General features: G+C 44.0%; 1 protein-coding gene across 7 annotated transcripts in view; it reads left to right on the top strand.

Moving 5' to 3' along the window:
- LOC132394289 (von Willebrand factor D and EGF domain-containing protein-like) overlaps positions 1-27998 on the top strand; it is a 311753-nt gene that overhangs the window by 66384 nt on the left and 217371 nt on the right. For 6 of the 7 annotated variants that reach the window (XM_059970250.1, XM_059970245.1, XM_059970246.1 and 3 more), the window contains 3 exons: positions 3444-3676; positions 5715-5804; positions 8651-8795. In XM_059970250.1, coding sequence (XP_059826233.1) covers positions 3444-3676; positions 5715-5804; positions 8651-8795 — 468 coding nt within the window. The remainder of the gene's footprint in view (positions 1-3443; positions 3677-5714; positions 5805-8650; positions 8796-27998) is intronic. The other variant, XM_059970251.1, reaches the window with a different exon arrangement.

The raw sequence follows: 27998 nt of genomic DNA, 5'->3' as shown, positions 1-27998 counted from the left end.
GTGTGACCTTTCCTTCTGCCACACGAGCTTTTCCCTTTGCTTTTGAAGCAATGTGTTACTGCTCTTTCATTCATCAACTGCATATTCTGTCTTACTGCATCCTTTAGGATATGTGTCGTATAAACTCCTGACATGGTGCTTGTGAATTTGTGGGAAAGGCACGGTCATTATCAATGATTTCTTTACTTAAAACACTGTCAGAGAAGTTGTTCTCAAGTTTCCAAAATTTAGAAAAGGTCCAGTCTTAAGCGGAAAGGATAGAACAGCCATATTTTTACAGCAGTTTTGGCTTGTATATTAGCAAAAGCTGTTCCAGATTGTTAACTATTCATCAATAGATCTAGGTTAGTCTATTCACTATGCAACACAGAGCAAGAGACTCTAAGATAGGTACATGGGGCTTAGAAAAATAGGGGCCAAGTGGTAGGGTAATTCTAGGCGGTTTCTAGAGTAGTTTCATGGTCAGCACAACATTATGGGCTGAAGGGCCTGTAATGTGCTGTAGAGTTCTAAGTTCTCTTAATTAATCAAAGCTCACTTTTTATTCTGTGTATAAACATCAATGTAAGTATGTTGACCCCAGGCCAACAGCTTAAAACATGAATTCTACTGTTCTCCCTGAACCAATATTCACTCAGAGCACCTCTATAATTTATAACACTGACATAGAGGATCTCCTATATGGGCAATGGATCCTCCTTCTCCCAGCCTCTGTCATGGGGGAGCTTCTTTGTTATCGCTAGTCTCAGGAGCTCTTGCCCCTTTCCCTTTGATTCTTACTTTTAAACACTTCTTATCAGTTCAAAAGTGGTGCTTCAGTCCTGTTGGCTCAAAGTAATCCGGCTGAGCTCTGTCAGATTCCCATTAGACGTAGCCAAGGGCTACACAACTTCGTGCCTTGGTGACTTCATTTGTTCTGTTAGACCCTGACTCAAACCAGTCAAACCACATCGCCCAAACACTGAGCTGAGATGACAAAATTATTTCTGCAAACCTGCAGTTGTACACAATAAGCAGGTTATTCTGAGAACGATCTCGGATTTAGCAAGTCAATAGCAGAAAACTCCTTGTCTCCATGTTCAATTGCTCTGATTAAGTTAGAGCAAGAATCAGTTCATCCAAGAGTTCACAAATGGAGATTAAAGAGCAGCTTCACAAAATGGCAGCCTCCATCCCTTCAAGCACACTGCAAGAACAAAGGCATTTGATTTGTCTACTTCCATTGTCCTTGATCCATTCAAGTTCGATTTACTTTAATCCTGTTCTTTCTCTTTCTCATATTCCTTCTCTTTCACACCATTCTCTTTTTTATTCACATTCTTTCTCTCCATCTCTTCCCTCTTTTTTTCTAGTTTGTGCATCTTGATCTTGGGATGTCGCAATAATCCTTCTATTGCTCCCTTTACGATCTGATCTCTCCTCCTGGCTTCCTCATTCTCAACATCATCTGATGAATCATCTGTTTTCATATCTCCATTGACTCCTTTCTCTTTGGCCTTCCAATCATGCAGCTGGGCTTTGGTTTTTGCATCTACTTTTACAAGCAGCTTTTTGTCTCCAACTTAAAGTTCATGCAATTATCTTAACGCACTGTAAATTCTGGCTCTTTATACTTACATCAGGCAGATACTACAACTTTCCTGAGGCTCTGTGAACTCTCTTCTAGCTTAAAACTCAGCCACATTTCACAAGTAACTGTCTGATTAACATATCAGAAGCTTTCTGAGATGGGTCGCCTACAAAAACGGTTGTAGTCAGAGCACTGCTTTCAGTATTACTCTAAGCAGCATGGTCCTTTGTTGGTTCAAAATACTTTGGTACCAGAGGTAGAAAGGCTCGCACCTATACCTGTTTGTCCTTATTGGACAACCGTTCATGGTGTTCAGCATGGAGACAGTTGTGGCATCACTCAGTACGTTTCTTAATTTGCTTTCAGTTGGCTTAATTGCAGGGGATGGATTGTGGATGGATCTCCAATCAAGTTGTAGTTAGTTGTTTCAGCCAATCATGTTCCCACAATGCTGGTCCTCCTGTTTTTATCACATACAAGCTCAGTATGGCTTGTTGGTTGTCGTATTTCACGGATATGGATGTCATTCCCGCAGGAGTTATCTTATTTTCCAGTATAAGTCCTTAGTTGCATATCTAGTATTTTTGAAATGCCGTTCAAACTCACTTTGTGGAATGACTGAAACAGCTGAACCAGTGTCTAATTCCATTTTAATTAATTTGTCATTCACTTCTGGTGTAAGCCACATTGCTTGTCTATTGTTAATTTTCATATTGTACATCTCAAAGCTACACAATTGTTTGTCACTCTCATCATTATCAGAGTTTTCAACAACAAAATGCTTTTTGAAAATGCAACTTGAGTTTTTATCTTTTTCTCTTCTCTCTGCTGCCCATTTATTTTTGTCTGCCCAACATGCTCTTTGTATGTGTCCTACTTTGTTGCATTTTATGCAAGTTGTACCTTTAAACCTGCATTTACTTGCTGTATGTGAGCCACAAATGTAACACAATTTGCTTGGCCGGACTGGTTTCTGTTCATACGATAAAATTTTGTTCATGCTCACTCTCATTCTTGCCTGCAACTCAATGATACAATGATGACCCCCATCACCCAGGGAATGCCCTCTTCTCTTTGTCACCGTCAGGAAGGAGATACAGAAGCCTGAAGGCACACACTCAGTTATTCAGGAACAGCTTCTTTCCCTCTGCCATCTGATTCCTAAATGGATATTGAACTCATGAGCACTACCTCACTTTTTTGTAATACATATATTATTTCTGTTTTTACATTATTTTTAACCTATTCAATGTACGTATATATACATACTGTAATTGAACGGTAGGTATTAATCTTTCTGATGTCGACAGCCATTTCTGTTTTTTTTAATGATTATTATCATCCAGCATTCTCTTTATGAACCCGTGACGACTTCCATTTTTGGCTAAAGCTCGATTATGTCTTCCTTTCTGAAGACCGTCTCTGCATGTGTTCGGCTGTTTTCTTTTCTTTTACTTGTCATTCTTCTTGCTGTTTTTTTAGTTCAAATGTTTTGCTTTGCTTTAAAAGGTTGGTAGTCATCTCGGGTTTGTTTTAAAAACTGCTTTGCCACAAGTGCTATGTTCTGTAACTTCAAAACATTAACTTAATTCAAAGGATGACATGGAGTCCAAAAATGCAAGTTTAACTTTGTCTTAACTTTGTGAGGAGCAAGTGTATCTCATGGTTGTGTGATGATATGTGCAATTGAAGTATTTATATATGTAGCTCACAATTAATTATCTAAATGAACAGGAATGCTTAATGAACCAGTATATATACAAGAATACTCAAATATTATTGAAATGTTAAATACGCAACTGAGCAAGTATGTATGAATTGTGGAATTTGTGACCACATCTGAAATAAGAATGTTTATGTCTTTCTTTTCCAGCCAGGCTTCCTAATTTGCCTACTAAGCCACTGATTACACCTGAGTTAGTAGGCCCCAGTATCCATCTCAAGTGCGCTTATGTTAGCCCAGCGATAAATGGCAGTGTGGGATATGTGGTGGTATGGTCCCGGATTTCCTCACTTCACATGAAGGAAGAGCTAAAGAGAGACACAACCCGGCAGATGTTCTCATTTGTGGAGATGGATGGTACTTCTTTAAGGCTGGGGGACACGGTAATGATTTCTATATCAACTATGTCCAGAATTCATTTGTGATCAAACTCATTTTTAATCAAAAGGCTGAAAACTGCTGATGTTGGAAATTTGAAATAAAGATAGAAGTTGTTGCCAACGCATCTGTAGAGAAGGAAATTGTAAACATTTCTTCCAAAGGGTTATCAACCTATGTTTCCTTTTTCACAGAGTATCCCTAGCATTTTCAGTTTTACTCATTCTTGAATCTTGTTCAGGTATCTTTGAAAGACTTTGGGATAAGGTATCAACAGTAAGGTTATTCTGTTCTGTCCTTGCTTGTTAGTGGCTCCAGTACTGTTTCACTAAAGGTCAGTGTAAACCTGAAGAACAAGACATTTCTTTTGACCGGGATTTCCAACATCTGTCATTTTGTTTCTTTTCATTCACAGAAGCCAGTTAGAAGATCACATGAAGAGTTCTTTCTCAAATGTGCCTTGTGCTTCATTGAAACCATGTAGATAGTCAAAGACAGACAGGTTGAAAAATTAAAGTGACAAATACAGGAAGCTTGAGATCTCATGTAGGAATGAATGAAATGTTTTGCAAACTGTCCAACAAACCTGTATGCGGTTTACCCAGCATAGAGGAGATCACTTTGTAATGTGCATTCATATCCAATACACTTCTGATTTATGGAATAGGACAACTTGCAACTGTTATACTTAACATATTTTTGTAGAAAGTGGCTTGGATTATATTGTTGGCTGATTTTCAGTTTATTTCACTTGCAGATTTTACATCTGCTCAGAAATCTACATTAGATTTAGGCACATGGAGACTTAATTGGATTGAAAACTGGCTTGGCCATGCAAGGTGGGATTAGTTTAGACCGACATCATGGACGTCATGTGATGATGGACTTGTTCATATGCTTTACTGTTCTATACTCTGTGCGTCAGTTTATGGTAGAGGGTTTCTTTTCATGAAATATCTCTACCATAATTTGTTTAATTTATAATTTTCTCTCATCAAGCTGGAAAGCTGAATCAAATAGTTTGGAGGATGTCCTTCAAACAGACTATAATGCAGAGATTAGATAGTCACATGCAAGTGATGTGTGGCTTAGAGAATCAGTGCTGCGGAACTATGACTGATTAATTTTCCCTACAATCTGTCAAACCTATTGAATAGTTTCCCTGTGCTTCATGATCAAAGCATTAACATCAATATAATATGCTCTTTCCAGTATACTATAATGAGGTTGTTGTTTTAATGAAATATCGGCTGTACCAGATGTTTTGCATACAAGGTTTTTCAGTCCTCAGGGTGTCTAAGCTTAGCAGTAGCAGCTATGTCTCATACAGAATGTGAATAAATATCTTTGGATAATAGCCCAGTTTGAGCATGACTGCGCCATCTGGCAGTCCCAGCAGATACCAAATGGTTGCAGGTTATTTTATTTAGAGATACAGCACCCTTAACAGGCCCTTCTGGCCCAATGAGCCTCATGCTGCTCCATTGCACCCATGTGACTTGTTAACCTATGAACCCATGTGTCTTTAGAATGTGCGAGGAAACCAGGACACTGGGGAAGCACGGTCATGGGGAGAATGTACATACTTATTAATTAATTTCTTTCTTAAGTCAATCACCCCTAATGAGGCAGAGGCTGCCTACAGCAGCTCGTCATTCGACAGTCCTGGGCCAGACTTTCAAGCTGTCCCCAGGTGAAGCAGGTCTTTTTTTCCTCTCTCGGGATGTGGTCTTTGGAGTGTGCGTTGCTGTTTCTTTAGCGCTGGGTTTATGAGATGGGATTGCTAGACGCATACCCAATTGGCTGCCTCTCGCAGCCAGGCTAGAGTTAATCTCCTTACTGAACCAGGGCCATTGGCACTGTGATAGCGCTATGCTAATCACTATGCTGCACTGCCTCCCCTATGCTACCATGCAATGAGATACAGGCTGACTTGTTCTCTGCAGAATGGGAAATGTGACTCGTGATAGCATCTAAAATAGTACCACTTTAAAATGTTCACAGGAAATCGGTGATTTCTATTGCTTGCATTCTGATTCACAGGTATACTGCAGCGTATCAGCTTTCTTGCAGGACTTTCCAGACATACACAGCTCGTCCAAGAGTAGTGAACCATTCTTTGCTGGAATTAAGGTGAATGAAAATATTCTCTTCCGTTCAAAATCTCAATGCCTTTGTAGCACTTTATGGTAGTGTTTGTTGAATTTCAAGTTAAAGTGGATTGCAAGGAAGTATCCTGTGATTTTTAGATCTGGACCTTAGTTGGAGATGTTTTATCTCAACTAGTGATATGATCCATCATATTCAAAGCAACGCACACCCAAAATGCTGGAGGAACTCATTAGGTCCAGCAATATCTATGGAAAGGAGATGTTTTGGGCTGGGACCCTTCTTCAGGAGTCATTCAATTACTGATGGAGAGCCATTGAGATAAAATACTTCCATTTACTAATCTGCTTTTTTTTTTTTGCAGAGTGCCAAGGTCAATAATAAAAATCATAGTTGCATTAAAACACATCTTCTGATGTAAAGTTAAAATTGGGTGGATTGTCAGATGTGCAACTGAAGCTTACTTGCACAGTTTCACAGGCACATAATGCCAAATATACATTCACATGAAAAGTGTAAATTAAACGTCAAATACAAAAAAAATAGTATTAAAATGAAAAAAAAACATCCATTGAGATGCAATGTGGTCAGTGTGATCCTTGCGTTTTTATACTGAGGTAGTGATTAGGATTATCTGGCTTGAAGAGAAGTAGCTGAACTTGAACCTTGTGCTGTGGAACCTCAGGCATCTGTACACCCTGCCTGATGATGCCCTTGAGAAGATGGCATAGTCTAGAGGGTGGAGATCCTTGATGATAAATGATACTTTTTGGAGGCAGCACTTCATGTACAGCATTATGCAGCAGTCCTGGGTACATGTATCTAGCTAAGGTGCCGAAGACTTCTGCACAGTACTGTAGTAATTTTATCTATTGCACTGTAGTGTTACCATAACAAAACAAATTTCATGACATACATAAGTGATGATAAACCTGATTCTGGTATGTGTCTCTGAGAGTGGGAAGGGGGCAGGGAGAGGGGAATAATGGTTGGGAAAAGGGGAAGGGAGAGGGGAGGGAGTGAGAAGCACCAGAGAGACATTCTGTAATAACCAATAAACCAGTTGTTAGGAATCAAATGACCTTGCCTGGTGTCTCAGAGCTAGGTATGTCTACACTTGCGCCCACCCCTACCCCTGGCACTCCTTCCCTGTCACATTTCCCACACCCCTCCTGCAGTGCTCAACCCTCGCTATTCCCAAAATGCTTTGCTCCAGCCAGATTTACAAACTCGCTGTCCACTCCACGTTGACAAATATAGATAGTACTGTGCAAAAGTCCCAGGCTACCGTAGCTACTGCATATATATATGTGCCCAAGAATTTTGCACAGAATACTATATATTTCTGATGGTGAGCAGGGATGTGCTGGTGATGTATAGGGTCGAGTCCTCTACTCTCTTGAGCTTCCTATGTTCTTTGTTATTCACATTGCGAAACCAGGCTGTGATGCAACCAGTTGGGATACTTTCAACAGTACATCAGTAGAAGCTTGTTAGTGTTCAGTGACATTCCAAAAGTCTTTAACCTTCTAAGAAAATAAGGATCCTGGCGTGCCTTCCTTATTATTGTTGGACCCAGGATAGGTCATCTAACATGTTAATGGCCAGGAATTTAAAGCAGCTAGCTCTCTCCTCCACCAATCCACCAATGTATACTGACACTTGTTCATCCTCCTTCCACTTCCTGAAGTATAAATTAGTTCTTTAGTTTTATTGACACTAAATGAAAGGTTGTAGTTACAACACCCCTCAATCTGTGTCCTGTCTTGCTCCTGTATGCTGATTCACCACCACCTTAGTGTTCCAAGGCATTCCATCAAAGCAATATTGCAGCCCATAAATGCGGTAGAAGGCTAAAAGATGGAATAAGTACAAAAGGTTCACGGAAGCAAGAAACGTTGACTCTTGAACATGAGATAATCTGTAGATGCTGAAAAAGAAAACTGTCTCGGTCGGAAATGTCGACTCCTTACTCTTTTCCACAGATGCTGCTTGACCTGCTGAGTTCTTCCAGCATTTTGAGTGCGTAACATTGACTTTTCGTTCCTCTTCATAGATACTGCGTGGCCTGCTTAGTGCCTCCAACATTTTCTATGAGAAGGTCAATTAAAAATGGTTTTTCAGAAACATTCTAAAGATTGGAAAATTCAGGAAGGAGGCTGTGGAGGAAATCCAAGCACAAAACCTTAACAGCTGGTTGCAAGGGTATAGAAGTCACAGTCAGATATAAGGATTGATGATAGCAGAGGAGAGAAGCCATGAAGGGATTTGAAAGCACTTTAAAATTGGTGTCTCGGCCTGAAACGTCGACAGCGCTTCTCCCTATAGATGCTGCCTAGCCTGCTGTGTTCTACCAGCATTTTGTGTGTGTTGTTGTTTTAAAATGGTGTGTTCATTTGTAAGCATTGTGAGAAAGAAGACCTAGTATGCTTTCAGCAATAATTTATTCTGTAACAGCACCCAAGTTCGAAGGGTTGGCCACCCTGATACTGGAAAATAATGCAGATCATACATAGGCAAACTTGATTTTTATTCCATTTGTCCACATTCTCTGTAATCAGTTACCGGTATGCGTAGTCACAGACAAAGAAGAAATTCTCCTTTTGGCTTTTGAGAACTATAAAAAACTACTGTATGGCATTTTTTAAAAAAAGGCAGACTTTATAATTACAAGATATTGTTAAGATACAGTGATCTTTGATTAAAACTGAATTTTTTTATCATAACCCTAATATAATAATTAATTGAAAGTAATTAACTGGGATGTCGTTTGAGATGCAAACTTAGTACTCCAGTGAGCTAATATTTTAAAACTAACTGTATACTCTAGTTGCAAAGTTTGCTTGTTGAAATTGATCTCTTTCACATAGTTCGAGCCAGAATCTTTGCACATAGCTGAAGATGAAAAGGAGCATCCTCTGTCGATCAAAAGTACTATTCCTATCCCTTGCCTGGAGGATAGCCGGAATCTAAACAATTGTAAATTAACTCTGCAGCTAACCATCAATGACTCAGGTAAGAATTAAGGTTGTGACTGATTGCAACAAATTCGATGTTATGTAAATTGTGGTTTAGCAAATGATAACATCGGTCATACTTACATTCTTTCATTGTTTGGTGTTAAGTCTTTTTATGAATTGAAACATTCTTGCATGTTGTACTTCATTTGTTTATTTCTTTTAATGAGATCTTGTTTTATGCTGCACTTTTTAAAACTTTTTAAATTATTTACTGAACATGGAATAGGCCTTTCTGACCGTCCAAGCTGTGCCGCCCTGTGAGCCCCAATTTAACCCTAACCTAATCACACAACAACTTACAATTACCAATTAACCCGTATATCTTTGGACTGTGGGAGGAAACTGGAGCACCTGGAAGAAACCCTCGCAGTTACAAGGAGAATGTACACACTCCTTACAGACAGCGATGAGAATTGAACCTGGTTTGCTGGTACTGTAAAGCGTTGTGCTAACCTTATCAAAATGGTTCACTTATTTCCTTTGATGATAAAGAGTTAACTGAATGTGAAAAAGATGCCAAAATAATATATTGAATAAATTTTCTTTATCCACAAAATAGCATTTATATGCTGTATCAAATGCTTGTAATCTCTATGTCAACATTTCAGATGTCAAAAGCAGTATTGCATACTCCAAAGAAGTAAAAAATTATTTTGTATTTGCTGATGTCCATATGAAAGTCCACTTAAACAGTCTTTATTTTGGTACTTACATTGCCAAGTCTGTATGAAAATAATGTGATATCCCACACAAGGATGATGTTGTGAACAAATTTACATTGGATTTACTGACTTACATGTGAAAGCCAATTTAACCAGTCTTCACCTTGTACTTGCATTGCGAAGGCTGTTTGAAAATATTGTGATATTTATCAACATGCATTGTCCATCTCTCTGATAATGAGAAAGAAACTGTAATGCTCTCTGCTCTGGACTACAAATTACCAACATGCAGCTGTCTAAATTAACACACTTTTATATAAATTGGTCTGAAAAGCATGACCGAATCAACTTGTTAAAATAATGAGCAATATTTATGGAATAGTACTGGATGATTTCCAGGATTCTTTTTTTTTTAGCAGATCTTTTGCACTGTAACCTTAATTACAAAGTTAAAAACCAATCAGCAGATTTGGAAGCCAAAAATAAAAATGACATTTCTGGAAATACTCCAAAGATCAGACAGCCTTTGGTGAGAAAAGTAGATTAACTGTTCAGGTTGATGACCTTTGTTGTTGGGTTCTGAGGAAAGATCATTGACCTGATACATTAGTTCTTTTTCACTCTCCACAGATGCCGTCTGACCTGCTGAGTAGTTCCAGAATATGTATTTTTAAAAGAGTGTAAAATTATTTGAGCAAGACACTGAACAAGTAACAATTTACATAACCCCTGCTGGTGCATTTCTGAATCAGTCATTCATTTCAGATTCCTTTATACTGATGAAATTACTTTGACCATTTGTTTCTCCCTTTGGCGATCTTTACAGTGTAAAACGTAATAAAAATCAGTTATAGAGACCTGAGGTGTTTCAGCTAAAATAGCTAATGGCAGAAAAATGTTTGGATAAGGCAAAATAAAGACATTAAAGTGTTATTGTAAATGTGAAGATTTTGTTATAGATCACTAAACAGTTTGGGAATGGGTATATTTGAATTGGATTGCCAAAGATGAAGTTTTTTTTTTGCAATACAATAATATGTTTCCACACTCTAGCTTATATCAAAAGAACATGTTAAGTTTGAATTTTATTGAATCAATGTTAATAAAATGTATTTTGACAGCTGAACAACAAGCACAAGCAGTCAGGGCTAAAGTGCAAAAAATATAATTTTCGTGGAAAGGAAGGCATTTCAGATTGGTGTGTTCTTCATCTCTGGTAGAACTTGCACATTAGGTACTTTATGTACATACATTACAGAAGAAATCTATTCACGCCACCAACTCCATGCCAACACACAGAGCACTGTGTGAACATGCCATTGGAACCATTCCTTATTAATATTTCTCTGTATTACTGCAGCTTATTCTCTCTCACAAACAACCATCAACTACTGTGGTTCTTCTTAGAATTCATCTACAATGAGAGTAATTTACAGTAACCAATCAAGCTAGCTGCATATTTTGAAATGTTGAAAGTAAGCAGGGCAACTAGAGTAAGCCCATGTTTCCACAGGGGTCATTTAGGATCAAGTCATACCTGGTCTTATTGTAACATCAATTCTCCATTCATAGAGTCATGGAAAAGTACCGTTCAGAAGAAGGCCCTTTGGCCCATCTAGTCTGTACTGAACCATCTAAGCTGCCTAGTCTCGATGACCTGCACCCAGACTATAGTCCTCCATACGCCTATATTTGTACATTTGGCAGAAACTTCACCTCCTGCTTACTAAGAACCTTTCTCACTTGAAACATTTAAAGGAGAGAATTCCAAAGATATGTGATCCTCTAAGAAAAAAACTGAGTTCCTCTCATTTCTTCAATATTTTAAATAGTGATCCCCTAATTCTCCATTATCCCATGAGGTGAAACAAGCTCTCCACTTCCGCTTTGTCAAGTCTCTTTAGAAACTTGTGTATTTCACTCAGTTATTTCTCATTCATATAAACTCCAGCAGGTCTCTTCAGTCTTTCCTCTGAAGAAAAGCAGCCATTCTAGGTAGGAAGACTCTGAACTGTTTCCAACACATTTACATTCTTCTTTAAGTAAAGAAACCAGGTCTATACATACATTTCAAAGTAAATTTATCATCAAAGTACATAAATGTCACCATATACAACACTGAGATTTGTTTTCTTGTGGCATTCTCAATAAATCCATTATAGAATAATAATCTCAACAGAATCAATGAGAGACTGCACCAACTTGGGCGCTTACCCAGTGTGCAAAATACAATAAACTGTGCACATACAAAAAGAAAGAAATCATAATAATAAAAAAATAAGCAATAACTATCAAGAACATGAGTTGAAGAGTCCTTGAAAGTGAGTCCAAAGTTTGTGGGGACATTTCAATGATGGGGCAAGTGAAGTTGAGTGAAGATATCCCCTTTAGTTCAGGAGTCTGATGGTTGAGGGGTAATAACTGTTACTGAACCTGGTGGTGTGTGTCCTGAGGCTGCTGTACCTTCTTCCTGATGGCAACAGTGAGAAATGAGCACGTCCAGGTTGGTGGGGGTCCCTGATGATGAATGTTGCTTTACTGCAATAGTGTTTCATGTAGACGTGTTGAATGGTGGGAAGAGCTTTACCTCCCCTGACTGGGCCGTATCTGTTACCTTTTGTGGGATTTTCCATTCAAGGGCATTGGTGTTTCCATACCAGTTTGTGATACAGCCAGTCAATATACTCTCCACCACACATCTATGGAAGTTTATCAGAGTTTAAGATGTCATGCCGAATCTTCACAAACTCCTCAGAAAGTAGAAGTGCTGCTGTGCTTTCTTTGTAATTGCGCTTACGTGCAGGATCCATGACAGGTCTTCCAAAATAATAAACAGAGAAATTTAAAGTTGCTGGCCCAGATTCCATCCACATGCAGATGGAGCTCTGGCTGCAGTCTCACCAATGCCCTATATAACTGAAGCACTATCTCCCTTCAATTCATTCATTCATCAATAAACAATAATAATTTGTTAGACCATAAGACATAGGAGTGGAATCAGGCCATTTGGCTGATTCATGGCTGATCCTTTTTTCCCCACCTCAACCCCATTCCTCAGCCTTCTCCCCATAACCTTTGATGCCATGTCCAATTAAGAACCTATCAATCTCAAAGTACAACAACCTGGCCTCCACAGCTGCCTGTGGTAACAAGTTCCACAAATTCACCTCAGATTAAAGAAATTTCTTCACATCTCTACTTTAAATAGATGCCCCTCTATCCTGAGGCTGTGCTGTCTTGTCCTAGACTCTCCCACCATGGGAAACATTTTTTCTACATCTACTCTGTTTAGGCCTTTCAATATTCAAAAGGTTTCAATGAGATCCCCCCTCAACCTTATGAATACCAGTGAGTGCAGACCCAGAGCCATCAAACGTTCCTCGTATGCTAACACTTTCATTGCTGGAATCATCATTGTGAACTTCCTCTGAACCCTCTCCAATGCCAGCACATCTTTTCATAAATGAGAAGCCCAAAACTATTCACGATTCTCAAGGTGAGGCCTCACCACTGCCTTATAAAGTCTTAGCATCATAGCCCTACTCTTGTATTAAAAACCTCTTGAAATGGATGCTAACATTGCATTTGCCTTCTTCACCAGCGACTCAACCTGCAAGTTAACCTTTGGGGTATTCTGCACAAGGTCTCCCAATTCAGTTTGAATCTCAAATATTTGGATTTTCTCTCTGTTTAGAAAATAGTCTGCACATTTATTTCTGCTAACAAAGTACATGGCCATGCATTTTCCAACATTGTATTTCATTTGCCATTTTCTTGCCCATTCTCCTAATGTCTAAGTCCTTCTGCGGCCTACCTGTTTCCTCAACACTACCTGCCCCTCCACCAATCTTCATATCATCTGCAAACTTGGCAACGAAGCCATCTGTTCTATCATCTAAATCAGTGATATACAGCATAAAAAGAAGTGGTCCCAACACTGACCCCTGCAGAACACCACTAGTCACTGGCAGCTAACCAGACAAGAATCCTTTTATTCCCACTCACTGCCCCCTACCAATCAGCCAATGTTCTAACCATGCCAGTAACTTTCCTATAACATCATAGGCTCCTAACCTGGGAAGCAGTGTCATTTATGGCTCTTTGGCAAAGGTCTTATGAAAGTTCAAATATATAGTATCCACTGCATCCCTTTTATCTGTCTGACTTGTAATCTCAAAGAATTCCAACAGGATTTGGCAAGAGTTTCCCTTGAGGAGACCATGCTGGCTTTGTCCTATCTTGTTCTGTGTCACCAAGTATTCCATAACCTCATCCTTAACAAATGACTCCAACATCTTCTCAACCAGTGTAGTTTTCTTCGCTGCCTTCCTCCTTTCTTAAAGAGTGGAGTGACATTTGCAGTTTTTCAGTCCTCTGGCACCATTCTAGTGTCCAACGATTTCTGAAAGATCATTGCTAATGCCTCCACAATCTCTGTGGCTACCTCTTTCAGAACCCTAAGGTTCATCTGGTCCAGGTGACTTATGTACCCTTGGGTCTGCACTCAATTCTCTTCCTTCACACACTACAACATCTGGCACACTGCTAGTGTTTTCCACAATGAAGATGGTTGCAAACAACTCATTTAGTTCATCTGCCATCTCCTTGTATACTATTACTATTATTTTATATCCCTTTTATATTTTACATACTTGAAAAAGCTTTTACTATCCACTTTGATGTTGTTTGCTAGTTTGCTTTCATATTTCATCATTTACCTTCTAATGATTCGTTTAGTTAGTTTCTGCAGATATTTAAAGGTTTTTCAATCCTCTATCTTCTCACTAATTTTTGTTTTGTTCTGTGCCCTCTCTTTTGTTTTTACATTAGCTTTGACTTCCCTTATCAGCCATGGTTGTACTATTTTGTGATTTGAGTACTTCTTCATTTTTGCAATACATATGTCCTGCACCTTCCTCATTTTTCCCCAGAAACTCATGCCATTGCTGCTCTTTTATCATTCCTACCAGCATCTCCTTCCAATGTATTTTGAACAATTTCTCTCTCATACCACTGTAATTTCCATTACTGCACTAAAATACTGCTACATTAAACTTTACTTTTTCCCTATCAAATTTCAAGTTGAACTGAATCATATTGTGATCACTGGCTCCTAAGGGCTCTTTTACCTTAAGCTCCCTAATCACCTCTGCTTCATTACATAACACCCAATCCAGGATAGCAGATCCCCTAGTAGGCTCAATGACAAATTGCTCTGAAAAGCAATCTCATGGGCATTCAGGAAACTCACTCGCTTGAGATCCATTACCAACCTGATTTTCCCAATCGACCTGCATGTTAAAATCCACCAGGACTATCATAACATTGCCCTTTTGACTTGCCTTTTCTTTTTCCCATTGTAATCTGTCAGGCACATCCCAACTACTATTGGGAGGCCTGTATGTAACTGCCATTAGGGCCCTTTTAACCTTGCAGTTTCTGAACTGAACCCACAAGGATTCAACATCTTCTGATCCTATCTCACATCTTTCCACTGATTTGATGCCATTCTTTACCAGCAGAGCCACACCACCACCTCTGCCGACCTTTATATCCCTCTCATTCAACGTGTAACCTTGGACATTCAGCTCCCAACTATAACCATTCTTCAGCCATAATTCTGTGATGGCCACAACATCATACCTGACAAAGTATAAGAGTGCAACAAGATAATTGACCTTATTTCTAATACTCCATGCATAGAGATATACTTGAGTGCTGTAATTACTACCGTTTTTGATTTTTCATCCCTATTGCACTTATATCCACCCTGCAGGCTGTAATTTTGTCCTATCATCTGCCTGCCCTTCCTGACAGCCTGACTGCATGCTATCTTTGCTTTTTTACCATCTGTCTTGAGTCTCTTCACTCCAGTTCCCATCCCCTGTCAAATTAGTTCAAACCTTCCCCAACAACTCTAATCAAACCTACCTGCAAGTATATTGGTCCACCTCAGGTTCAGGTGCAACCTGTCACTTTTGAACAGATCATACCTCCCTGAGAAGAGATCCCAATGATCCAAAAACCTGAAGCCCTGCCCTCTGCACAAGCTTCTCAGCCACACATTTATCTGTCAAATCGTCCTGTTTCTACCCTCACGAGCACATGGCACAGGTAGCAATCCAGAAATTATTATCCTGGAGGTCCTGCTTTTCAGCTTTCTGCCTAGCTCTCTAAATTCTCTTTTCAGGACCTCATTGATTTTCCCTCCTCTGTCATTGGTACCAATTTGTACCAAGATGTCTGGCTGCCCTCCCTCCCTCTCTAAAATACTGTGGATGCGATCCGAGATGTCCCTGACGCTGGCATTTGGGAGCTAACATACCACCTGGCTCACCTACTTACTTGCTGTGCCTTTGTGTTCATTTAGATAACATGTTTTATCATAGTGTAGTGGTGTGCTACATGCAGCGCTAAAATTACGACACGGAGTCGGTAACTGCAGTCGAAGGAAAACTTTATTCGAAATACCCAGCCTTGCTTTTAAGCCTCCCTCAACCTGTCCCCCGTGGCGCAGAGGCTCCAAAGCTCTGTGCTCGCAAACCCCCGTAGGCTATCTCCCTTAGCCGGAACGCTGGCTTATTGTGAGCCGGTTCGGATGTGCCAGGAAATGGGTCGCCACATAGCCCCCCCCCCCCAGAACCGGCAATACACCCCCCAATGTCCACAGTCTGGGCCGGAACCTGTTTGGGAGGTCGGCCTCTGCGCCGCGGTGCCGGAAACTCGACTGGTTGCGCCAGGTCCACATGGGCCGGTTTGAGTCAGTCCACCGTGAAAACCTCCTCTCTCCCCCCAACGTCCAGCACGAACGTGGACTCGTTGTTCCGGAGAACCGTAAATGGCCCCTCGTAGGGCCGCTGTAGTGGTGGCCGATGCCCGCCCCTTCATACAAACACAAACTTACAGTTCTGCAGGTCTTTGGGTACGCAGGTCGGGTTCTGCCCATGCTGCAAAGTGGGTATGGGAGCCAGGTTACTGAGCTTCTCGCGTAGTCTGCCCAGGACTGCTGCGGGTTCTTCCTCTTGCCCCCTTGGGGCTGGTATGAACTCCCCGGGGACGACCAAGGGCACGCCGTACACCAACTCGACCGATGAGGCGTGCAGATCGTCTTTGGGCGCCGTGCGGATGCCAAGTAGGACCCAGGGAAGCTCGTCCACCCAATTAGCTCCTCGCAGGCGGGCCATGAGAGCCGACTTCAGGTGACGGTGGAGACGCTCCACTAGTCCGTTAGACTGTGGGTGGTAGGCTGTTGTGTAGTGCAGCTGTGTCCCCAAAAGGCTGGCCATAGCTGACCACAGGCTGGAGGTGAACTGGGCGCCTCTGTCGGAGGTAATGTGGGCTGGTACACCAAAGCGAGATATCCAGGTGGCGATCAGTGCCTGGGCGCAAGATTCAGAGGTGGTGTCGGTGAGCGGGATCGCCTCCGGCCATCTTGTGAACCGGTCCACGACAGTCAGGAGGTGCCGCATTCCTCGCGACACTGGCAGGGGGCCCACAATATCCACATGAATGTGGTCGAAATGCCGGTGGGCGGGATGGAACTGCTGCAGTGGGGCTTTGGTGTGCCGCTGCACCTTGGCCGTCTGGCAGTGCATACACGTTTTGGCCCATTCACTGACCTGCTTGCGGAGTCCGTGCCAAACGAACCTGCTGGAAACCATCCGGACAGTTGTCCAGATGGAGGGATGCGCCAAGTTATGAATGGAGATGAAAACATGCTGCCGCCAAGGTGCCGGGTCGGGGCTGGCTGGTGGCGATGTCACAGAGTAGGGTCCTCTCACCTGGGCCTATGGGGAGGTCCTGGAGCTGCAAACTGGAGACTGCGGTTCTGTAGCTCGGAATCTCCTCATCTGCCTGCTGTGCCTCTGCCAGTGCCTCAAAGTCTACTCCTTGGGAAAGGGCATGAACGGTAGGGCGAGAGAGCGCATCCGCCATGACATTGTACTTACCCGAGACGTGCTGGACATCCGTCGTGTATTCAGAGATGTAGGACAGGTGGCGTTGCTGGCTGGACAACCAGGGGTCGGACGCTTTCGTAAACGCAAAGTTAAGCGGTTTGTGGTCCGTGAACGCGGCGAAGGGCCGACCTTCTAGGAAGTACCTGAAATGCTAGATTGCCAGGTAGAGCGCCAACAGTTCCCAGTCGATAGCACTGTACATGAGCTCAGGTGGCCGCAGGTGTTTGCTGATTCAGCCTGAGGTAGTCGCCGCACGGTCTCCAGCCCCCCGTCGTTTTGGACACCATGTGCAGGGGGGGAAGCCCATGGGCTGTCGGACCGCCGGATGATCCCCAATTCCTCCATCCTCTGGAACTCCTCCTTCGCCAGTCGGAGCTTGTCCGGGGGAAGCCGCCGAGCGCGGCCGTAGAGGGGTGGTCCCTGGGTCGGGATGTGGTGCTGTACGCCGTGCCTGGGCATGGCCGCTGTGAACTGCGGTGCCAGAACCGATGGGAAATCCGCCAGGACCCTGGTGAAGTCGTTGTTGGACAGTGTGATGGAGCCGAGGTGAGGGGCTGGCAACTGGGCTGCACCCAGGGAGAACGTCTGAAAGGTCTCGGCGTGGACCAGTCTCTTCCTGGGCAGGTTGACCAGTAGGCTGTGAGCCCGCAAAAAATCCGCACCCAGAAGCGGTTGGGCTACGGCGGCCAGTGTGAAGTCCCACGTGAACTGGCTGGAGCCGAAATGTAGCTGCACCTGACGGGTGCCATAGGTCCTTACTGTGCTGCCGTTCATGGTCCTCGGGGGGGGGACCCGGTGCCCTGCTGCGGCTGTCGTAACTCGTCGGAGGTAAAACGCTGATCTCGGCACCGGTGTCGACCAAAAACCGGCATCCCGACCTTCTGTCCCACACTTACAGGAGGCTATCCCGATGGCCAGCCGCCGTAGCCATCAGCGGCGGCTGGCCCTGGGGCGTTTCCCGGGAACTTGCAGGGCGGGCGACAACGGCGGGCTTCTGTGCTCCACCGCTGGTGGTAGAAGCACCAGTGTTTGTTGGGCCCCCCACCCCTGCCCCTGGGGTTGGCAGGCTCTGCGGTCGGGCCTGGACTGGTTTGCTGCTGGGAGAGTGGCTGGGTGATCTGCGCGATGGACGCCCTGCTCACCTTTTTGGTGTTCCACAGCAAGTCCGCCCGGGCTGCCACCTTCCGGGGGTCACTGAAATCCGCGTCGGATAGCAGCAGGCGTATGTCCTCGGGCAGCTGCTCCAGGAATGCCCCCTCAATCATAAGGCAGGGTTTGTGTCCGCCGGCCAGAGACAACATCTCATTCATTAAAGCCGATGGAGGTCTGTCTCCCAAGCCATCCAGGTGCAGTAAACGGGCAGCCCGCTCGCGCTGTGAGAGTCCGAAAGTCCTGAGGAGCAGGGCTTTGAATTCCGTGTACTTGTCGTCTGCTGGGGGCAACTGTACAAACTCGGCGACCTGGGCCGCTGTGTCCTGGTTGAGGGAGCTCACCACGTAGTAGCAGAGGGTGTCTTCGGAGGCGATCTGCCGAACGTGGAATTGGGCTTCAGCTTGCTGGAACCATAGGTTCGGTCGCTGTGTCCAGAAACCCGGCAGTTTCATCGAAACTGCATGAACAGAGGCAGCGTCGGTCACTTCTGGTCCAAAAATCGTTTGGACCGTCGGGGTCACCAATTGTAGCGGTGTGCTACACGCAGTGCTAAAATTACGACACGGAGTCGGTAACTGCAGTCGAAGGAAAACTTTATTCGAAATACCCGGCCTTGCTTTTAAGCCTCTCTCAACCTGGCCCCCATAGGCGCGGATGCTCCAAAAGACACGTACTCACAAACCCCCGTAGGCTATCTCCCTTAGCCGGAACGCTGGCTAATTGTGAGCCGGCTCGGATGTGCCAGGAAATAGGTCGCCACAATAGAACATAGAACAATACACCACAGGAACAAGGTGTTTGACCCCAGTGTTTTGCCGAACCAGCTAAAAAGCAAATCAAAAAACACCCTGAAACTAATACCTCCTACCAGCACCATGCCCGTATCCTTCCATCTTCCCTACATCTGTGTGCCCACCCAATTGTCTCTTAAAAGTCTTCAATGTATTTGGCTCTGCTACCCTATCAGGCAGCATTTTCTAGGCATCTCCAACTCTCTGAGTGAAAAAACTTACTCCTCACAACCCCTTTGAATTTACTGCCTCTCACTTTCAATGTATGCCTTCTGGTATCAGACATTTCAAGTTTGAGAAATAGATACTCTCTGTCCACTCTATCTATGCCTTTCATAATCTTGTAAACCTCTATTAGATCTCCCCTCTGCCTCTGGCAATCCAGAGAAAACAACCCAAGTTTATCCATCTTTTTGTCGGCCATGTGGAGCAATCTATGTTCTAAGCCTACACCGGTATCTGTCCTCCTCTTTTCTTACGTTATATCGACGACTGCATCGGTGCTGCTTCCTGCACACATGCTGAACTCGTTGACTTCATTAACTTCGCCTCCAACTTTCACCCCGCCCTCAAATTCACCTGGTCTATTTCAAACACCTCCCTCCCCTTTCTAGATCTTTCTGTTTTTACCTCCGGAGACAGCCTATCCACCGATGTCTACTACAAACCTACAGACTCCCACATCTACCTAGACTATTCCACCTCCCACCTGGTCTCCTGCAAAAATGCTATCCCTTTCTCTCAATTCCTCCGTCTCCGCCGCATCTGCTCTCAGGATGAGGCCTTTCCTTCTGGGACAAAGGAAATGTCTTCCTTTTTTAAAGAAAGGGGCTTCACTTCGTCCACTATTAACTCTGCCCTCCATCGCGTCTCCTGTATTTCACGCACCACTGCCTTCACCCCATCCCCCCACCAGCCCACCAGGGATAGAGTCCCCCTGATCCTCATCTATCACCCTACCAGCCTACAGATCCAACGTATAATCGTCCGTAACTTTTGCCACCTCCTACGGGATCCCACCAGCAGCCACATCTCCCCCCCCCCCCCCCCCCACCACTCTTGGCTTTCTGCAGGGATCGCTCCCTATGCAACTCCCTTGTCCATTCATTCCCCCTCCCATCCCTCCCCACCGACCTCCCTCCAGGCACTTATCCCTGCAAACAAGAAGTGCTACACCTGCCCCCACACTTCTTCCCTCACCACCATCCTAGGCCCCAGACAGTCCTTTCAGGTGAGGCACCACTTCACCTGCGAGTCAACTGGGGTGATATACTGTATCCGGTGCTCCTGATGTGGCCATTTATACATTGGGGAGACCCGCCGCAGACTGGGAGACCGTTTCACCGAACACAGGCGCTCAGTCCTCCAGCAGTGGCGGGATCTCCCTGCTGTGGCCACACACTTTAATTCCACATACCACTCCCACTCCAATATGTCTGTCCATGGCCTCCTGTACTGTCAAGATGATGCCACACGCAGGTCTCCCGCCTGGGTAGCCTTCTACCTGCCGGCATGAACATTCAACTCACAGACCTCCATTGATACCCCTGCCCCCCCCTTACCCCCATCCCTATCTATTATTTTAGTCTGGTTCTCTTTCTCTCTCTTTTTTTCCCCCCTCACTATAATCTCCCCCCAGCCCTACCTTTCTTTCTCTTTTATTTCCCATAATTCTCCACCTTCCCCCTAGCCCATTTCCCTCCAGCCTATCACTTCCCAGCTCTCTACTTCATCCCTCCCCCCACTTCTTATCCCCCCTCAACCATCCCATGTTACTTCACTCCTGATGAAGGGTTTCGGCCCGAAACATCGTCACTACCTCCTCCCATAGATGCTGTCTGGCCTGCTGAGTTCTGCCAGCATCTTGTGTTTTTATTTATTTCCAGCATCTGCAGATTCACTCGTGTTCCTAAGTTTCTCCAGCCTCTCATGATAGCACATGATCTCTAATTCAGGCAGCATCTAGGTAAACCTCTTCTGCACCCTCTCCAAAGCCTCAACATCCTTCCTTTTGTGAGGTGAGCAGAACTGTATGTGGTATTTCCGATATGGCCTAACCAGAGTTTTATAAATTTGCAACTTTATAGTTTTCCGTCCAAAGGGATCAACTGCACATTTTTCCTTATACCCTATTAAATAAACTTTATCCATGCACTTAACCCATCCCCTCTGTAATCCCCTTTTGTCCTCTACCCATCTTTGTCTCATTAGTAACAAACGAGAGAATCTGCAGATGCTGGAAATCCAAGCACATCTGTACAGTATTTTTTTTCCATAGATGCTGCCTGGCCTGCTGAGTATCTCCAGCATTTTGTGTGTGTTGCTTTGTCTCATTAGTAACCATGTCTTTGGCGCCTTCATCCAATAACTTGTGAGAAGGTGAGACCTCAACATGCCACTCATTACACCTTGGTTTCTTATTAGTTATTTGATCTTCTTTCCAGGCTAGTAGGTTACTTTCTAGACCATACGCTTTTCTTTATCACAATCACCTTTGATGTGGTACAATATCAAAGGCCTTCTGGAAAACTAAGTATAAGTTCCCCTTTATCCATTACTTCTTCAAACACCTCCAACAAAGTGATCAGACAAGATTTTTCCTTCCCAAACCTTCGCTGGCTTTGCCTGATTACTGTGAATGTTTCAAGGTGCTCGACTGTTATAACTTCAGCTTTTAGAATTTTAATAACAGATGTTATTAATTGTTATTTAATAACAGATGCGACTTGGGCACTAGTTTCTGCTTTCAGTGTCCATCACGTTTTGAATAAAGGAATCTCATTACAATTTTCCGATCAAGTAGAGTTTTCCCCATATCCAAGAAATCTCAAAAAATTTCAATCGATGCGTGAACTATCTCACCTGCTTTTCTTTTAAAACCCTTCAATGAAGCCTAATAGGACCTTGCGGATTGTCAGCAAATGTGCCCAATAATTTGCTCTGTACCATATCCATAGTTTTCTTAAGTTTCTCCCATCCTTCCAATTCCCAAACACTTGAGATCCATGTTACTGTGCCATCTTGTTATATGCCAGATCTAATTGTGTTTTTCAAAAACAAAGTTGTAAGTAAATTTTACTATCTGATCTGGGACTACTAACTAAGACAACTTGTTATCTTAAATGTCAGATAGGCTGGAGGAACATTTGGAGTTTGCAGTATTGTATTGCAATCTGCCAGCTGCAGCTTGTGTAAATTTAAACTTGCAATCTCACTGTGTCAAAGTACTTTGCATAATTTTCACTGAGTCGATTTCCAGATTGAATGATAGAAATTAAATTTAGAAGACTTCTTACGACTTGGACTGATCTCAAATTCTACTTCTAGTGCCTAGAGCATTAAGTACAATAAATGATCTGTCAATCTTTTCTGTTCTGAAATTGCAAAAAGTTATGCAGATGAATTTGGAGAAGTGATTGTATTATTGTTTAGAGTGAATTGCCGAGTGGATGATTAGCTGGGCTCTGATACAAAGATTTAGAAGCAATTGACACAAAACTGGAACCATGAATATTCATACAAGAAGAACATGTCTTGGCAATAAATGTAATTCACCCACTCCCTCACCAAAAAAAGCTGAAAATCCATTGTGAAACAGTGTAAAGCTGTAAGTCTATCAGCTATTAAAGACAGAAAGTTCCAGGGCATTCAGCAACTTATGGGAAGACTGTACATAAACCTAAACCATGCTTCAGTGTCTTGCCTTAACGACTATTGTCCCTTTGCACTCACATCCATCATCGTGAAGTGTTTCGAGAGGCTCGTTCTGAAACACATCAAGACCCTGCTGCCCCCTTAATTGGGCCCCATGCAGTTTGTGTATCGTCTCAGCCACTCAACAGATGACACCATAGCCACCACCCTCCACCTGGCCCTCACCCACCTGGACAAAAAAGACACGTACTTTCAAATGCTGTTCATAGATTTCAGTTCAGCATTCAACACAATCATTTCTCAGCATCTGATTGGAAAGCTGAGCCTGCTGGGCCTGAACACCTCCCTCTGCAACTGGATCCTAGACTTCCTGACTGGGAGACCTCAGTCAGTCCGGATCGGGAGCAGCATCTCCAACACCATCACACTGAGCACGGGGGTCCCTCAGGGCTGTGTGCTCAGTCCACTGCTGTTCGTTCTGCTGATCCACGACTGCGCGGCAACACACAGCTCGAACCACATCATCAAGTTTGCCAATGACATGACTGCAGTGTATCTCATCTGCAAGAATGACGTCAGCATATGGAAAAGAGGTGCATTGGCTAACGGACTGGTGCAGAGTTAACAATCTGTCTCTTAATGTGAACAAAACAAAAGAGATGGTTGTTGACTTCAGGAGAGCACGGAGCGACCACTCTCTGATGAACATTGATGGCTCCTCGTAGAGATTGCTAAGAGCACCAAATTTCTTGGTGTTCACCTGCTGATGAATCTCACCTGGTCCCTCAACACCAGCTCCATAGCCAAGAAAGCCCAGCAGCGTCTCTATTTTCTGCGAAGGCTGAGAGAAGTCCACCTCCCACCCCCCCATCCTCATCACATTCTACAGGGGTTGTATCGAGAGCATCCTGAGCAGCTGCATCACTGCCTGGTTCGGAAATTGCACCGTCTCGGATCATAAGACCCTGCAGCGGATAGTGAGGTCAGCTGAAGGGATCATCAGAGTCTCTCTTCCCACCATTACAGACATTCGCACCACATGCTGCACCTGCAAAGCTAACAGCATTGTGAAGGACCCCACATACCCCTCGTATAAACTCTTCTCCCTCCTGGCATCTCGCAAAAGGTACCGAGGCATTCGGGCTCTCACGACTAGACTGTTTCTTCCCCCAAGCCATTAGACTTCTCAATTCCCAGAGTCTAGTCTGACACCGACCTACCTAATTATCTGTACTTATCTTTCTCTCTCTCTCTCTCTCTCTCTCTCTCTCACACACACACACACACACACACACACACACACACACACACACACACACACACACACACCTCCACTCCTTTTGCAATTTTTGCTCATTTCTTTCTCAATCCCTGCTAAGACATTGTTTACATTTACATAATTTATTATTATATTGTAATTTGCCCTTTACTGTGCCTATTGTCTTGTTTATTAATCGTGGTACAGTCTTGCAATGTCTTGTGCACTTTATGTAGTCCCGTGTAGGACTGAGGTCTAATGTAGTTTTGATTTGTTTCACATATTCTAGTGTCATTTGTATTGTTTCCAGGTAGTCTAGTGTAGTTTTGTGTTGTTTCATGTAGCACCATGGTCCTGGAGGAACGTTGTTTCATTTTTTACTGTGTACTGTACCAGCAGTTGTGGTTGAAATGACAATAAAAGCGATTTGACTTGACTTGACTTGACTAAATGTCTTTGCAAATTTTTGGTACATTACTCCACTTCCTCTAGGCCCAGTTGGATGGGCCTACAACTAGGGGTCATGGGTTAAAAGTGAAAAGTGGAACGTTTGAGGGGAATATGAGGGAAACTTCTTTATTCAATTTCAGAACAAGAAGGCAGAGGGAGAGCACCTAAGGATTTCCAGTGGGAAGATATTTTGAGTTCTTGGGGGAAGAGAGAGGCCAGACTGCGCAGGTGTGTGACGTCAGCCAGTTGAGCGTGAACAGTTTGAAAAGAAGGCAGCCATATCCAGCGGGCAGCAGAGTGAAAGGGCTTTGGCTCAACGGGCTTCGGCAGTAATGGGACAAGGCGAGGCAGTTGTTGATTGCAAAAGGAAGTAGTATGTGTGTGAGGCCGGTTTTCTGTAGTCAGTATCAGATGTGGGAGGTCCTGGAGTCTCCTGGCGTCCCGGATGGCCACATCTGCACCCGGTGCATCAAGATGCAACTCCTAAGGGACCGTGTTAGGGAACTGGAGATGCAGCTGGATGACCCTCGTCTGGTCAGGGAGAGTGAGGAGGTGATAGAGAGGAGCTTTAGGCAGGTGGTCACGCCGAGGCCACAGGGGACAGAGGAATGGGTCACAGTCAGGAGAGGGAAGGGGAAGAGTCAGGTACTAGAGTGTACCCCTGTGGCTGTTCCCCTTGACAATAAGTACTGCTGTCTGAGTACTGCTGGGGGGGGGGGGGGGGGGACAGCCTACTTAGGGGAACCGAAAGTGGCCATGCCTCTGGCACAGTCTGGCCCTATGGCTCAGAAGGGTAGGGAAAGGGAGAGGAAGGCAGTAGTGATAAGGACTGTATAGTCAGGGGGTCAGACAGGCGATTCTGTGGATGCAGGAAAGAAACCTGGATAGTAGTTTGCCTCCCAGGTGCCAGGGTCCGGGATGTTTCTGATTGCGTCCAAGGTATCCTGCGGTGGGAGGGAGAACAGCCAGAGGTCGTGGTGAATATTGGTACCAATGACATAGGTAGGAAAAGGGAAGAGGTCCTGAAAGAAGACTGCAGGGAGTTAGGAAGGAAGTTGAAAAGCAGGACCTCAAAGGTAGTAATCTCGGGATTACTGCCTGTGCCACGCGACTGTGAAAATAGGAATAGAATGAGGTGGAGGATAAATGCGTGGCTGAGGGATTGGAGCAGGAGGCAGGGATTCAGATTTCTGGATCATTGGGACCTCTTTTGGGGCGGATGTGACCTGTACAAAAAGGACGGGTTGCAATTGAATCCCAGGGGGACCAATATCCTGGTGGGCAGGTTTGAAAGAGCTATTGGGGAGGGTTTAAATTAGTTTGGTGGGGGGGGTGGGAATTAGAATGTGAGTGCAGGAATTAAGGTAGAAGGACAAGGGCACGATGCTAAGAGTTCTGAGTTGATGAGGAAGGACAGGCAAGGGACAGAACATAATTGTAGCCAGTTAAAGGGTTGAAATGTGTCTATTTCAATGCTAGGAGTATTAGAAACAAGGAGGATGAACTTAGAGCATGGATTAGTACGTGGAACTACGATGTGGCTGTTACTGAAACTTGGCTGGAGGAAGGGCAGGATTGGATGACGCAGGTCCTCGGGTTCATGTATTTTAAAAGGAATATAATGGGAGGTAGAAAAGGGGGAGGGAGTAGCATTGCTGGTCAGGGATAGTATCACGGCTACAGAAAGGGAGGACGCTGCAGAGGGAGTGTCCATAGAGTCAGTCTGGGTGGAAGTCAGAAATAGGAAGGGATCAATCACTGTGCTGGGAGTCGTCTATAGGCCCCCAAATAGCCCTCGGGACACCGAGGAGCAGATAAGAAGGCAGATTTTAGAATGGTGCGCAAAATACAGGATAGTAGTTATGGGTGATTTCAACTTCCCTCATATTGACTGGCATCTCCTGAGTGCAAGGGGGACAGATGGGGCTGAATTTGTCAGGTGTGTTCAAGAAGGATTCCTGACACAGTATGTGGACTGGCTGACAAGAGGAGAGGCTATACTGGATCTAGTTCTGGGTAATGAACCTGGTCAGGTGACAGACCTCTTGGTGGGGGAGCATTTTGGTGAAAGTGACCACAACTCCCTTAGCTTCAGCATAGCTATGGAAAGGGATAAAATCAGATGAAATGGTAAAGTGTTTAACTGGGGAAGGGCTAACTTTGAAGGGATGAGGCAGGAACTAGCGAGAGTAAATTGGAAACAGATGTTCAAAGGAGAAAGCACAGAAGTAATGTAGGAGAAGTTTAGGGACCACTTGAGCTGGGTTCAGGATAGGTTTGCCCCACTGAGACAAGGAAAAAATGGTAGGAAAAGGGAACCACGGCTGACGAAACACGTGAGGCAACTCGTCAAGAGGAAAAAGGAAGCATATGTTAGATATAAGAAGCAGGAGTTTGGAGGGGCTCATGAGAAATAGAGGGTAGCCAGGAAGGAGCTAAAGATAGGACTTAGGAGAGTTCAAAGGGGGCATGAGAAGGCCTTGGCATGTAGGATTAAGGAGAAACCCAAGACATTCTATGCATATGTGAAGAACAGGAGGATGATGAGAACGAAGGTGGGACCACTAAAGGATAAAGAGGGCCTCCTCAGTGCCTGGAGGTAGAGGAGTTTGGTGAGGCCCTAAATTAATACTTTGCTTCAGTATTCACAAGTGAAAAGGATCTTGATCAGGGTGAGGTTGAAATAGAACAGGCCTGTGTGCTGGACAATATGGAGATTACAGAAGAAGAAGTGCTGAATCTTCTTAAAAACATCGATTGATATATCCCCTGGGGTGGATGTGATACACCCCAGGTTGTTGTGGGAATTGAGAGGAGAGATCGCTGGAGAACTAGCGATGATCTTTGAATCCTCTTTGGCTACAGGGGAAGTGCCGGACAATGGCAAATGTAGTTCCCTTGTTCAAAAAAGGTAATAGGGAGAAACCTGGGAACTATAGACCGGTGAGTCTTACATCAGTGGACTGCAAACTACTGGAAAGGATTCTTAAGGATAGGATCTACGAGCATTTGGCTTTGTGAAGGGAAGATCGTGCCTCATGAGCCTGATTGAGTTTTTTGAAGAGGTAACAAAATAATTTAATGAGGGTAGGGCAGTGGATGTGGTCTACATGGACTTTAGCAAGGCATTTGACAAGGTCCCTCACGAAAGACTCATCCAGAAGGTTATGAGGCATGGGATAAGTGGAACCTTGGCTGTTTGGATAAAAAAATGGCTTAAAGGAAGAAAGCAGAGGGTAGTTGTGGAAGGAAAGTATTCTGCTTGGAGGTCGG

The sequence above is a fragment of the Hypanus sabinus genome, chromosome 5, assembly GCF_030144855.1.
Source record: "Hypanus sabinus isolate sHypSab1 chromosome 5, sHypSab1.hap1, whole genome shotgun sequence".
NCBI lineage: Eukaryota > Metazoa > Chordata > Chondrichthyes > Myliobatiformes > Dasyatidae > Hypanus > Hypanus sabinus.
The sequence above is the reverse complement of the archived record's forward strand: the minus strand, read 5'-3'. Positions and strand labels throughout refer to the sequence as shown.